Source organism: Salvelinus namaycush, chromosome 32, assembly GCF_016432855.1.
Source record: "Salvelinus namaycush isolate Seneca chromosome 32, SaNama_1.0, whole genome shotgun sequence".
Taxonomy (NCBI): domain Eukaryota; kingdom Metazoa; phylum Chordata; class Actinopteri; order Salmoniformes; family Salmonidae; genus Salvelinus; species Salvelinus namaycush.
In genome coordinates this window covers 33068730-33083497 of record NC_052338.1, presented here as the reverse complement: position 1 = coordinate 33083497, position 14768 = coordinate 33068730, and the positions used below count along the sequence as shown (strand labels likewise).

The 14768-nt window shown below is 46.0% G+C and overlaps 2 protein-coding genes across 3 annotated transcripts in view; both read left to right on the top strand.

Annotated features, from left to right (window-relative positions):
- The window catches only part of LOC120027446 (F-box/LRR-repeat protein 2-like), a 32214-nt gene extending 19712 nt beyond the window's left edge, over nucleotides 1–12502 (top strand). The window contains exons 3-14 of one of the 2 annotated variants that reach the window (XM_038972384.1): nucleotides 2278–2332; nucleotides 5656–5730; nucleotides 5923–6017; nucleotides 8809–8973; nucleotides 9421–9547; nucleotides 9644–9718; nucleotides 9859–9986; nucleotides 11145–11205; nucleotides 11335–11379; nucleotides 11642–11698; nucleotides 11768–11980; nucleotides 12218–12502. In XM_038972384.1, coding sequence (XP_038828312.1) covers nucleotides 2278–2332; nucleotides 5656–5730; nucleotides 5923–6017; nucleotides 8809–8973; nucleotides 9421–9547; nucleotides 9644–9718; nucleotides 9859–9986; nucleotides 11145–11205; nucleotides 11335–11379; nucleotides 11642–11698; nucleotides 11768–11980; nucleotides 12218–12325 — 1204 coding nt within the window. In that variant the 3' untranslated portion in view covers nucleotides 12326–12502. Of the gene's footprint in view, nucleotides 1–2277; nucleotides 2333–5655; nucleotides 5731–5922; nucleotides 6018–8808; nucleotides 8974–9420; nucleotides 9548–9643; nucleotides 9719–9855; nucleotides 9987–11144; nucleotides 11206–11334; nucleotides 11380–11641; nucleotides 11699–11767; nucleotides 11981–12217 lie in introns of both variants that reach the window. The other variant, XM_038972382.1, reaches the window with a different exon arrangement.
- Nucleotides 12503–13200: 698 nt separating this feature from the next.
- On the top strand, nucleotides 13201–14493 carry LOC120027101 (protein PELPK1-like). The gene is made up of 2 exons (XM_038971940.1): nucleotides 13201–13224; nucleotides 13702–14493. Exons 1-2 carry the CDS (start codon nucleotides 13201–13203, stop codon nucleotides 14491–14493), a joined length of 816 nt encoding a protein of 271 aa, XP_038827868.1.
- The last annotated feature ends 275 nt before the right edge of the window (nucleotides 14494–14768 follow it).

Sequence of the window (14768 nt, the reverse complement as noted above, 5' to 3'; positions counted from 1 at the left end):
AGAGTAACTTATTAAAAAAGGACACGGCTGGCCTCACTTAGCAGACTGTTAACCTTGAGTGGTTAGGTGTGCGTGTGTGTGTGTCACCTTTGAAATGTATGTCTACTAGCTATGCGACCTACAGAGCATCATAACGTCCTACAGCGTCTGTGTGTAACCCTACTAATCTGAGATCACTGTCTAACACACACACACACACACACACACACACACACACACACACACACTGGTATAATGGTGTATATAGGTGGGTTCTGTCTGTCTGAAGTTCACACAGCTGGAGCTGAGCACTGCGGAATTTCCCACAGAGGCTATTTATAGCACAAACAACACATACAGAGCCTTCAGAAAGTGTTCACACCCCTAGACTTAGTCCACATGTTGTTGTGTGGATTAAAGAGAGATGATGTGCCACTGACCTACACCCAATACCACAAAATGTCCAAGTGGAATTAAGTTTTTACAAATTAATTCATTAAAAGCTGAAATGTCTTGAGTCAATAAGTGTTTAACACCTTTTTGTTATGGCATGCCAAAATAAGTTAGAGTAAAAATGTGTTTAATAAGTTGCATGTAATAGTGTTTAACAGGATTTAACCTCATCTCTGTACCCCACACATACAGTTATCTCTAAAGGTCCCTCAGTCGACCAGTGAATTTCAAACAGATTAGACCAGAGAGGTTTTCCACATTTTACGTTTACCTTTAAATCGCTCTGAATAGGAGCGTCTGCTAAGGGATGTTAACTGCCTTGCTCAATAGCAGAATGGCAGATTTTTCCACCTAGTCAACTCGGGGATTTGAACCAGCGATCTTTCGGTTACTGGCCCAACAACCGTTAGGCGACCTGCCATTGGCCTCATGGTGAAATCCCTTCCTCTCCGGCAACCAGGAAGGACGCCTATTTATTTATAGTGACCTCGGTGTGTTGATACATCGTCCAAAGTGTAATGAATAACTTCACTAGGTTCAAAGGGATATTCAACGTCTTCTTTGTTTTCTTTTTACCCATCTACCAATAGGTGCCCTTCTTTGCGAGGCGTTGGAGAACCTCCCTGGTCTAATCTGTGTTTTGAAATGTACTGCTCGACTGAAGGACCTTACAGATAATTGTATGTGTGGGGTACAGAGATGAGGTAGTCATTCAAAAATGGTGCAGCCACCACCATGCTTGAAAATATGAAAAGTGGTACTCTGTGATTGTTTCCCCGAACATAACACTTTATATTCAGGACATAAAGGTAATTTATTTGCCACATCTTTTTTTCAGTTTTACTTTAGTGTCTTGTTGCAAACAGGACACATGTTTTTGGAATATTGTTATTCTGTACAGGATTCCTTTTAACTCTGTCATTTAGGATCGTATTGTGGAGTAACTACAATGTTGTTGATCCATCCTCAGTTTTCTCCCATCACAGCCATTAAACTCTAACTGTTTTAAAAGGGAAGGTAAAAAGGGGGATACCTAGTCAGTTGTACAACTGAATGCATTCAACTGAAATGTGTGTTCCTCATTTAACCCAACCCCTCTGAATCAGAGAGGTGCGGGAGGCTGCCTTAATCGACGTCATCAGTGCCCGGGGAGCAGCAGCAGTTGTTGTTTAACAGTGTGGACCAGTATGGAGGGAATAAAGGATTTGATGTATTCACTCAACAGAAACACTCACAGCTGTAATCGCTCCCAAAGGGTGTGAATACTTATGTAAATGAGATTTTCTGTATTTAATTTTCAATACATTTGCACAATTTTCTAAACCATATTTTCACTTTGTCATTATGGGATATTGTGTGTCTATTTAATACATTTTTAATTCTGTCTGTAATACAACAAAATGTGGAATAAGTCAAGGGGTATGAATATTTTCTGAAGGTACTGTCTAGAACACACAAACTGGATCGTGTGTGTGTGATGGAACCAAGTATGCATGATTAAAGTGTACAATGGCCTCTGCCGCGCTCATCAGCCAGTCGTCAGAGAGACGATCGATCAACTCTTGTCTGATTGGTCAGCTGCTCCACTGATCAATGAGGTGTGTGTACATGACATGTGCTCTGTTACTTTGCTCCATCTGACCCCCCACACACACACACAGCATTTGTCTCTGTCCATGAGGGAATAATGGGAAGTGCTAGTTTCCTGAGGGTGGAAGGTTATGTGTGTGTGTTATCTGACCCACTGGATTACCCCTGTTGGCTAATAGCTACATGCTAACTCAGTTGGCCTTTTGCTAAACTGGCCAATCTCTTTCTGTAAGAATGCTCTTTCTCTCTCTGCAGAATCTTCTCCAACCTGGACGTGATCACATTGTGCAGGTGTGCCCAGGTGTCCAAGGTAAGGCCCACCCCTACAGGTATCATGACGACTGACTGAAATCACCTTGAGTATTTAAGGTTCCACATTGTGCTCAACTTGCCCTACTGAAATCAAATCTTATGTCACATGCTTTGTAAACAACAGGTATAGACTAACTAAATGCTTACTCACGGCCCTTTCCAACAACGCAGAGAGAAAAATTGCGAAAATAATAATAATTCAAGGAATAAATACACAATGAGTAATGAAAGCTTGGTTATATACACAGAGTACCAGAACCGAGTCGATGTGCAGGGGTGCGAGGTAATTGAGGTAGATATGTACATATAGGTAGGGGTAAACTGACTAGACAACAGGATAGATAATAGACAGTAACAGCAGTATACTGTAGGTAGGGGTAAACTGACTAGACAACAGGATAGATAAGACAGTAACAGCAGTATACTGTAGGTAGGGGTAAACTGACTAGACAACAGGATAGATAATAGACAGTAACAGCAGTATACTGTAGGTAGGGGTAAAGTGACTAGACAACAGGATAGATAATAGACAGTAACAGCAGTATACTGTAGGTAGGGGTAAACTGACTAGACAACAGGATAGATAATAGACAGTAACAGCAGTATACTGTAGGTAGGGGTAAAGTGACTAGACAACAGGATAGATAATAGACAGTAACAGCAGTATACTGTAGGTAGGGGTAAAGTGACTAGACAACAGGATAGATAATAGACAGTAACAGCAGTATACTGTAGGTAGGGGTAAAGTGACTAGACAACAGGATAGATAATAGACAGTAACAGCAGTATACTGTAGGTAGGGGTAAAGGATAGATAATAGACAGTAACAGCAGTATACTGTAGGTAGGGGTAAAGTGACTAGACAACAGGATAGATAATAGACAGTAACAGCAGTATACTGTAGGTAGGGGTAAAGTGACTAGACAACAGTATAGATAATAAACAGTAACAGCAGTATACTGTAGGTATGGGTAAAGTGACTAGACAACAGGATAGATAATAGACAGTAACAGCAGTATACTGTAGGTAGGGGTAAAGTGACTAGACAACAGGATAGATAATAGACAGTAACAGCAGTATACTGTAGGTAGGGGTAAAGGATAGATAATAGACAGTAACAGCAGTATACTGTAGGTAGGGGTAAAGGATAGATAATAGACAGTAACAGCAGTATACTGTAGGTAGGGGTAAAGTGACTAGACAACAGGATAGATAATAGACAGTAACAGCAGTATACTGTAGGTAGGCGTAAAGTGACTATACAACAGTATAGATAATAAACAGTAACAGCAGTATACTGTAGGTAGGGGTAAAGTGACTAGACAACAGGATAGATAATAAACAGTAACAGCAGTATACTGTAGGTAGGGGTAAAGTGACTAGACAACAGGATAGATAATAGACAGTAACAGCAGTATACTGTAGGTAGGGGTAAAGTGACTAGACAACAGGATAGATAATAGACAGTAACAGCAGTATACTGTAGGTAGGGGTAAAGGATAGATAATAGACAGTAACAGCAGTATACTGTAGGTAGGGGTAAAGTGACTAGACAACAGGATAGATAATAGACAGTAACAGCAGTATACTGTAGGTAGGGGTAAAGGATAGATAATAGACAGTAACAGCAGTATACTGTAGGTAGGGGTAAAGTGACTAGACAACAGGATAGATAATAGACAGTAACAGCAGTATACTGTAGGTAGGGGTAAAGTGACTAGACAACAGTATAGATAATAAACAGTAACATCAGTATACTGTAGGTATGGGTAAAGTGACTAGACAACAGGATAGATAATAGACAGTAACAGCAGTATACTGTAGGTAGGGGTAAAGTGACTAGACAACAGGATAGATAATAGACAGTAACAGCAGTATACTGTAGGTAGGGGTAAAGGATAGATAATAGACAGTAACAGCAGTATACTGTAGGTAGGGGTAAAGGATAGATAATAGACAGTAACAGCAGTATACTGTAGGTAGGGGTAAAGTGACTAGACAACAGGATAGATAATAAACAGTAACAGCAGTATACTGTAGGTAGGGGTAAAGTGACTAGACAACAGGATAGATAATAGACAGTAACAGCAGTATACTGTAGGTAGGGGTAAAGTGACTAGACAACAGGATAGATAAGACAGTAACAGCAGTATACTGTAGGTAGGGGTAAAGGATAGATAATAGACAGTAACAGCAGTATACTGTAGGTAGGGGTAAAGTGACTAGACAACAGGATAGATAATAGACAGTAACAGCAGTATACTGTAGGTAGGGGTAAAGTGACTAGACAACAGGATAGATAATAAACAGTAGCAGCAGCATATGTGATGAGTCAAAAGAGTTACAGTACATATAGTACAGGTAGCTATTTGGTGAACTAGTTAGTAGTATGATGGCTTGGGGGTTAACTAGTTAGTAGTATGATGGCTTGGGGGTTAACTAGTTAATAGTATGATGGCTTGGGGGTTAACTAGTTAGTAGTATGATGGCTTGGGGGTTAACTAGTTAGTAGTATGATGGCTTGGGGGTTAACTAGTTAGTAGTATGATGGCTTGGGGGTTAACTAGTTAGTAGTATTATGGCTTGGGGGTTAACTAGTTAGTAGTATTATGGCTTGGGGGTTAACTAGTTAGTAGTATTATGGCTTAGGGGTTAACTAGTTAGTAGTATTATGGCTTAGGGGTTAACTAGTTAGTAGTATTATGGCTTGGGGGTTAACTAGTTAGTAGTATTATGGCTTGGGGGTTAACTAGTTAGTAGTATTATGGCTTGGGGGTTAACTAGTTAGTAGTATTATGGCTTGGGGGTTAACTAGTTAGTAGTATTATGGCTTAGGGGTTAACTAGTTAGTAGTATTATGGCTTGGGGGTAGACGCTGTTCAGGCTTCTGTTGGTTCCAGACTTGGTGCATTGGTACAGCTTGCCATGCAGGAGCAGATAGAACAGTCTGTAGGCTTTGACTCGGTGGCTGGAGGCTTTGACTATTTTTAAGGCCTTCCTCTGACACCGCTTGGTATAGAAGTCCTGGATGGCAGGGAGCTCGGCCCCTGTGATGTACTGGGCTGTACGCACCCCCCTCTGTAGCGCCTTGCGGTCGGATGCCAAGCAGTTGCCGTGCCAAGTGGTGATGCAGCCAGTCAAGATGCTCTCAATGGTGCAGCTGTAGAACTTTCTGAGGATCTGAGGGCCCATGCCAAATCTTTTCAGCCTCCTAAACACAGCCCTGGTGTGGTGTATGACTGACCACACCCATCACTCTCTCTTCCTCTCCCTCTTCCTCTTTCCATCACTCTCTCTCTCTCTGTCTTTCTCTCTTCTCAGGCGTGGAATGTCCTGGCCTTGGATGGTAGTAACTGGCAGAAGATTGACCTGTTCAACTTCCAGACAGACATAGAGGTGAGAGGTCAGGGGAGTTGATCCTACATATATACACATTCACACCAGGCTCTCTCTATCACACACTCTCTCTGTCATTCTCTTGATCTCTCTCTCGTCATGTTTTTTGTAAGTTAAATTGTACCATTAAAGACTGGTTAAAAATGATCTCTCTGTTTCTCTCTGTCTCTCTCTCTCTGTCTCTCTCTCCAGGGTAGAGTAGTGGAGAACATTTCTAAGCGATGTGGAGGCTTCCTGAGGCAGCTGAGTTTGAGGGGATGTCTCAGTGTGGGAGACGCATCCATGAAGTGAGTCCTTCTCTTTCACTCTTAGTATAACCAATTCACTAACGATTCACCGATGGGCTCATAGGGATGTAACGATTCACCAATGGACTCATAGTGATGTAACGATTCACCGATGGGCTCATAGGGATGTAACGATTCACCAATGGGCTCATAGGGATGTAACGGTTCACCGATGGGCTCATAGGGATGTAACGATTCACCGATGGGCTCATAGGGATGTAACGATTCACCGATGGGCTCATAGTGATGTAACGATTCACCAATGGGCTCATAGTGATGTAACGATTCACCGATGGGCTCATAGGGATGTAACGATTCACCGATGGGCTCATAGGGATGTAACGATTCACCGATGGGCTCATAGGGATGTAACGGTTCACCGATGGGCTCATAGGGATGTAACGGTTCACCGATGGGCTCATAGGGATGTAACGATTCACCGATGGGCTCATAGGGATGTAACGATTCACCGATGGGCTCATAGGGATGTAACGATTCACCGATGGGCTCATAGGGATGTAACGATTCACCGATGGGCTCATAGGGATGTAACGATTCACCGATGGGCTCATAGGGATGTAACGATTCACCGATGGGCTCATAGGGATGTAACGATTCACCGATGGGCTCATAGGGATGTAACGATTCACCGATGGGCTCATAGGGATGTAACGATTCACCGATGGGCTCATAGGGATGTAACGATTCACCGATGGGCTCATAGGGATGTAACGATTCACCGATGGGCTCATAGGGATGTAACGATTCACCGATGGGCTCATAGTGATGTAACGATTCACCGATGGGCTCATAGTGATGTAACGATTCACCGATGGGCTCATAGGGATGTAACGATTCACCGATGGGCTCATAGGGATGTAACGATTCACCGATGGGCAGCGGTCCCCAATTTCAAATGTTTAAGTGAATTATAAGTGAAATAATCTGTCTGTAAACAATTGTTGGAAAAATGACTCGTGTCAATCACAAAGTAGATGTCCTAACCAACATGCCAAAACTATAGTTTGTTAACAAGAAACTTGTGGAGTGGTTGAAAAACGAGTTTTAATAGCTCCAACCTAAGTGTATGTAAACTTCCGACTTCAACTGTACATACATACATACATACATACATACATACATACATACATACATACATACATACATACATACAGTACCTTCAGAAAGTATTCATACCCCTTGACTTATTCCATATGTTGTTTTGTTACAGCCTAAAAAAAAACACCCTTCTACACACGATGACAAAACATTTTTTACAAATTTATTGAAAATGAAATACAAAAATATCTAATTTACATAAGTAGTCACACACCCGAGTCAATACATGTTAGAATCACTTTTGGCAGCGATTTACAGCTATGAGTCTTTCTGGGTAAGTCTCTAAGAGCTTTGCACACCTGGATTGTGCAATATTTAGACATTCTTTTTAAAATTCTTCAAGCTCTGTCAAGTTGGTTGTTGATCATTGCTAGACAGCCATTTCAGTTTTGCCATAGATTTTCAAGTCAAAACTGTAACTAGGCCACTCAGGAACATTCAATGTCATCTTGGTAAGCAACTCCAGTGTATATTTGGCCTTGTGTTTTAGGTTAAGGTTAATTTGTCTCCCAGTGTCTGTTGGAAAACAGACTGAACCAGGTTTTCCTGTGCTTTACTCTATTCCGTTTTATTTTTATCCTAAGAAACTCCCTAGTGGTCGCTGATGACAAGCATACCCATAATATGATGCAGCCACCACCATGCTTGAAAATATGAAAAGTGGTACTCTGTGATGTGTCGTTGTTTGATTTGCCCCAAACATAACACTTTGTGTTCAGGACATAGTTCATTTCTTTGTCACGTTTAACACAGAATAAAACAACAAATAAAAGTCCAATGATGGTAGTATGTATTTTCAGATGTCTCGCGAAGCAACAGCTGCTCTCTATATCACCTCAGGGTCACGCATTCTTCTCTCTTCAGTAGCAGGCGTGAAAGAGAAACACAGACCGGACAAGTAGATGCGCAATGGATTATGGTCATTGTAGTTTAATTACCAGGTTTTATGCGCTAAACTATGTATAATATTGGCCTGTTGGAAACTACAACTTCCTACTACATCTCACAGTTCAGGCTAGATCTGATTTATCTCAAGAGAAATTGTGCAATGTGTGCATTGAGCTCACAGAAAAAAACGGAACAAAATGGAATTCAAATAAATGAATTCGGTTAATCGGTAAGCACTATTTTTGGCTCTAGACATTTCAGCTTTTCATTTTTTTAAATTAATTTGGAGGCTTTTGTGTGTAGACTAGTGACACAAAATCTCAATTTAATCTATTTTAAATTCAGTCTGTAACACAACAACGCGTAATAAGTCAAGGGGTGTGAATACTTTCTGAAGGCACTGTAATTCATTTATACACACACACACACACACACACACACACACACACACACACACACACACACGTCAGCTCAGACAGATCCAGCTCAGGAGGCCGAGTTTATGAGCTCCATCAGCAGCAGATTTGAATTTAGAATGGAAAATGTGTGTGTTTATGCCAAAAAATGTTAGTACATTGTATAGCATCGATTCGTTCCCCCATTCAAACCGAATCGCACTGAATCATTTCAAACTAAAACGTATCGTTCCTGTATCGTATCGGAGCATGTATCTAGATAAGTATCCAATCGTCTTGAAAGCGAAAGATGCACATCCCTCGTGATACAGTTACTTCTCCATGACTTTGGTATTTGTATACCTCTGATGACTCTTGTCACCTGTCAGGACGTTTTCCCAGAACTGCCGTAACATCGAGGCGTTGAACCTAAACGGCTGCACTAAGATCACAGACAGCACCTGTCTCAGCCTCTCCAAGTTCTGCTGCAAACTCAAACAGCTGGACCTCACTTCCTGTGTGTCTGTTACCAACCACTCCCTCAAAGCTCTCAGGTGAGTGTCCCAAACAGTACTCTATTCCCTATGTAGTGCACTACTTCTTCTGGCCAAGGCTCAAGGGTTGCAGTTTTATTTTACGGTCCAGAAATTACAAGGTATTTACTAGAAGGGTAAAATGGTAGATACATAGTAATAAATTAGATGTTTGTTTCTTTAGGATTCATTACAACAAACACAATTTATTACCGGGTACAACAGATCCCCCCGTGGTTACCGTATCATTACCGGGTACAACAGATCCCCCCCGTAGTTACCGGTTACCGTATCATTACCGGGTACAACAGATCCCCCCGTAGTTACCGGTTACCGTATCATTACCGGGTACAACAGATCCCCCCGTGGTTACCATATCATTACCGGGTACATTCCAATGGAAACAGTAACGTAACATACAGTGTAATACTTAGTAAGAAAACTGTGTGTGTGTGTGTCTCTGCTTAGTGATGGCTGTAGTATGTTGGAGACATTAAACCTGTCGTGGTGTGACCAAATCACCAGAGATGGCATCGAGGCTCTGACCAGGGGCTGTAACAACCTACAAGCCCTGGTCCTACGTGGCTGCACACAGGTAGTCACACACACACACACACACACACACACACACACAAATAAACATGATTGTATTGATTGTCAGTAGTGATTGGTTTCTCTGTGTTCTCTACAGTTGGAGGATGGAGCACTGAAACCCCTCCAGAAACACTGTCCTGAACTAACCACTATCAACATGCAGACCTGCTCAGTAAGACAGAGATGGAGGCTCTGTGTGTGTGTGTGTGTGTGTGTGGGGGGGGGGGGGGGGGTGTAGGGATTGAAAGACAGAAAATGTGTGTTATTTATAAGCCGGTGACAGATGATTTTGTGTGTGTGTGATTACAGCAGATAACTGATGATGGCTTGGTCAGTCTGTGTCGGGGGTGCCACAAACTGCAGATGCTGTGTATCTCTGGCTGCAGTAACATTACAGACGCCTCTCTCACCGCTCTGGGGCTCAACTGCCCCCGACTCAAGTAAGAAATGTGCCCCTTTCTTATTAACACGATGAGGCCCACTGACGACACACGGTGAGGCCCACTGACGACACACGGTGAGGCCCACTGACGACACACGGTGAGGCCCACTGACGACACACGGTGAGGCCCACTGACAGACACACGGTGAGGCCCACTGACAGACACACGGTGAGGCCCACTGACAGACACACGGTGAGGCCCACTGACAGACACACGGTGAGGCCCACTGACAGACACACGGTGAGGCCCACTGACAGACACACACGGTGAGGCCCACTGACAGACACACACGGTGAGGCCCACTGACAGACACACACGGTGAGGCCCACTGACAGACACACACGGTGAGGCCCACTGACAGACACACACGGTGAGGCCCACTGACAGACACACACGGTGAGGCCCACTGACAGACACACACGGTGAGGCCCACTGACAGACACACACGGTGAGGCCCACTGACAGACACACACGGTGAGGCCCACTGACAGACACACACGGTGAGGCCCACTGACAGACACACACGGTGAGGCCCACTGACAGACACACACGGTGAGGCCCACTGACAGACACACACGGTGAGGCCCACTGACAGACACACACGGTGAGGCCCACTGACAGACACACACGGTGAGGCCCACTGACAGACACACACGGTGAGGCCCACTGACAGACACACACGGTGAGGCCCACTGACAGACACACACGGTGAGGCCCACTGACAGACACACACGGTGAGGCCCACTGACAGACACACACGGTGAGGCCCACTGACAGACACACACGGTGAGGCCCACTGACAGACACACACGGTGAGGCCCACTGACAGACACACACGGTGAGGCCCACTGACAGACACACACGGTGAGGCCCACTGACAGACACACACGGTGAGGCCCACTGACAGACACACACGGTGAGGCCCACTGACAGACACACACGGTGAGGCCCACTGACAGACACACACGGTGAGGCCCACTGACAGACACACACGGTGAGGCCCACTGACAGACACACACGGTGAGGCCCACTGACAGACACACACGGTGAGGCCCACTGACAGACACACACGGTGAGGCCCACTGACGACACACACGATGAGGCCCACTGATAAAAGACGCCATACCGTCCACATAACCAATGTGTTTGTATCAGGATCTTGGAAGCAGCACGATGTTCACATGTTACAGACGCTGGGTTTACTGTACTGGCCAGGGTAAGTGCTTCTTTATTTCCATCAGCGCTCTGTCTTGACTTGTCTGTTTCTTTTTGTCTTCAAATATTTTCACATTTAAGGTCACTAATCAAAACCTAATGTTGAACTAATGTGATTTTGTTTCAACAGCATTGTCATGAGATGGAAAAAATGGATTTAGAAGAATGTGTCTTGGTAAGATTTCATGAGCTTCTTTTCTTGTTTAATGCAACTGTAGATTGAGGCCATCAGCGTTTGATTGAGCCTGTCTGATGTACTGTATCTGGGTTTGATTGAGCCTGTCTGATGTACTGTATCTGGGTTTGATTGAGCCTGTCTGATGTACTGTATCTGGGTTTGATTGAGCCTGTCTGATGTACTGTATCTGGGTTTGATTGAGCCTGTCTGATTCTATGTACTGTATCTGGGTTTGATTTGAGTCTGTCTCCTCTCACAGGTGACTGACAACACTCTAGTCCAGCTCGCTATTCACTGCCCTCGCCTGCAAGCACTGGTACGTATTGTTGTGGGTGTACATTACAGTATGTAATATAGTGTCTACCGTCTATCCTCTCTCCACCAGTCTCTCTCCCACTGTGAGCTGATAACTGACGACGGTATCAGGGCGCTGAGCAGCAGCGTGTGTGGACAGGAGCGCCTCACGGTGGTGGAGTTGGATAACTGCCCTCTGATCACAGACGGGACTCTGGAGCACCTGAAGAACTGTCACCGTCTGGAGAGGATAGAACTCTACGACTGCCAGCAGGTCACCAGGGCCGGCATCAAACGCATACGGGTCAGTCATCGCCATCACTACATCTCCCAAGCTGCATCACTGTAGCTGTAATGTCAAAGCTCCTGCATGGCCTGGTGGGAATTGTAGTTTCCTATGGAAATAATAGAATGACCCCCACACTGTTGTATTATACTCCTATAGAGTTTATTGCAGCGTTGCAGGCTGTCATGGGAGAATATACAACAGTGTGAAATATTGCTGCATTTGAAATGACGTAGCTCCTACCTCTCCCTATAGGCCCATCTCCCAGAGATAAAGGTCCACGCCTACTTTGCCCCGGTGACGCCCCCTCCCTCGGTGCACGGCGGGGGCCATAGGCTGTGTCGCTGCTGCGTCATCCTCTGACAGTGGAGGGCCCGGGGGGGGCACCCCACAACAATAACCCACCGCCACGTGATGAGACCGACCCTGAACCCCACCACGACTACACACCACCCTGAACCCCACCACGACTACACACCACCCTGAACCCCACCACGACTACACAACACCCTGAACCCCACCACGACTACACAACACCCTGAACCCCACCACGACTACACACCACCCTGAACCCCACCACGACTACACACCACCCTGAACCCCACCACGACGACACACCACCCTGAACCCCACCACGACGACACACCACCCTGAACCCCACCACGACGACACACCACCCTGAACCCCACCACGACGACACACCACCCTGAACCCCACCACGACTACACACCACCCTGAACCCCACCACGACTACACACCACCCTGAACCCCACCACGACAACACACCACCCTGAACCCCACCACGACTACACACCACCCTGAACCCCACCACGACTACACACCACCCTGAACCCCACCACGACTACACACCACCCTGAACCCCACCACGACTACACACCACCCTGAACCCCACCACGACTACACACCACCCTGAACCCCACCACGACTACACACCACCCTGAACCCCACCACGACTACACACCACCCTGAACCCACCACGACTACACACCACCCTGAACCCCACCACGACTACACACCACCCTGAACCCCACCACGACTACACACCACCCTGAACCCCACCACGACTACACACCACCCTGAACCCCACCACGACTACACACCACCCTGAACCCCACCACGACTACACACCACCCTGAACCCCACCACGACTACACACCACCCTGAACCTATAACCCCAGGGTCGTGTTCACTAGGCACTAAAAGGAAGATTTTTGAAAATGGTTCTTCCCAAACTTATTCCAGTGATTAAATGAAATTGTTACATTTTATGTTAAATGTTTTTCTACGGTCTGACCCCCCCCATCTCTACTGATCTCTGATCAATACCCTGGACATGGACCCCCCCCCCCCTCCCCAGCTCTACTGATCTCTGATCAATACCCTGGACATGGACCCCCCCCTCCCCATCTCTACTGATCTCTGATCAATACCCTGGACATTGACCCCCCAGTCACTATGGTCTCTGATCCATACAGACTGATTGATCACTATGGTCTCTGATCCATACAGACTGATTGATCACTACTGGTCTCTGATCCATACAGACTGATTGATCACTACTGGTCTCTGATCCATACAGACTGATTGATCACTACTGATAAATTATCAATTGGACTCTTTCTGAGGTTCCTACTCGGGAGAGGTCTTCTCTCTCTGACAGAACTCTGAGTCGACCAGAGCCCAGACCCCTCCTCTCCAAAACTACCCTCACCTTCCAGAGCCCTCCTCTCCAAAACTACCCTCACCTTCCAGAGCCCTCCTCTCCAAAACTACCCTCACCTTCCAGAGCCCTCCTCTCCAAAACTACCCTCACCTTCCAGAGCCCTCCTCTCCAAAACTACCCTCACCTTCCAGAGCCCTCCTCTCCAAAACTACCCTCACCTTCCAGAGCCCTCCTCTCCAAAACTACCCTCACCTTCCAGAGCCCTCCTCTCCAAAACTACCCTCACCTTCCAGAGCCCTCCTCTCCAAAACTACCCTCACCTTCCAGAGCCCTCCTCTCCAAAACTACCCTCACCTTCCAGAGCCCTCCTCTCCAAAACTACCCTCACCTTCCAGAGCCCTCCTCTCCAAAACTACCCTCACCTTCCAGAGCCCTCCTCTCCAAAACTACCCTCACCTTCCAGAGCCCTCCTCTCCAAAACTACCCTCACCTTCCAGAGCCCTCCTCTCCAAAGCTACCCTCACCTTCCAGAGCCCTCCTCTCCAAAGCTACCCTCACCTTCCAGAGCCCTCCTCTCCAAAGCTACCCTCACCTTCCAGAGCCCTCCTCTCCAAAGCTACCCTCACCTTCCAGAGCCCTCCTCTCCAAAACTACCCTCACCTTCCAGAGCCCTCCTCTCCAAAACTACCCTCACCTTCCAGAGCCCTCCTCTCCAAAACTACCCTCACCTTCCAGAGTCCTCCTCTCCAAAACTACCCTCACCTTCCAGAGTCCTCCTCTCCAAAACTACCCTCACCTTCCAGACCCCTCCTCTCCAATACTTGGACTAGTGGATGAGGGGGGATGATCCTAAAGAGGCAGAGGACTAAAACCCACAAAATGTTGGACAGTGTTATTCAGGAAGGTGGAACGGTACAGAACGTGCACATAGAAGTACGTTGTGTAGAAGAGACGTGATGAGGAGCGTTGGTAATCGTGTCAGCTCCATATGTTACATTTCTATCTACAAGGTTTCCACAGTCTTGCCCTTCTAACCACACCCCCTGGACAACGCATCACTCTGGGTGGAACTTCATCTCAACCAATCACATGCCACCTCTGTGTGACCGTGCTGCGAGTCAA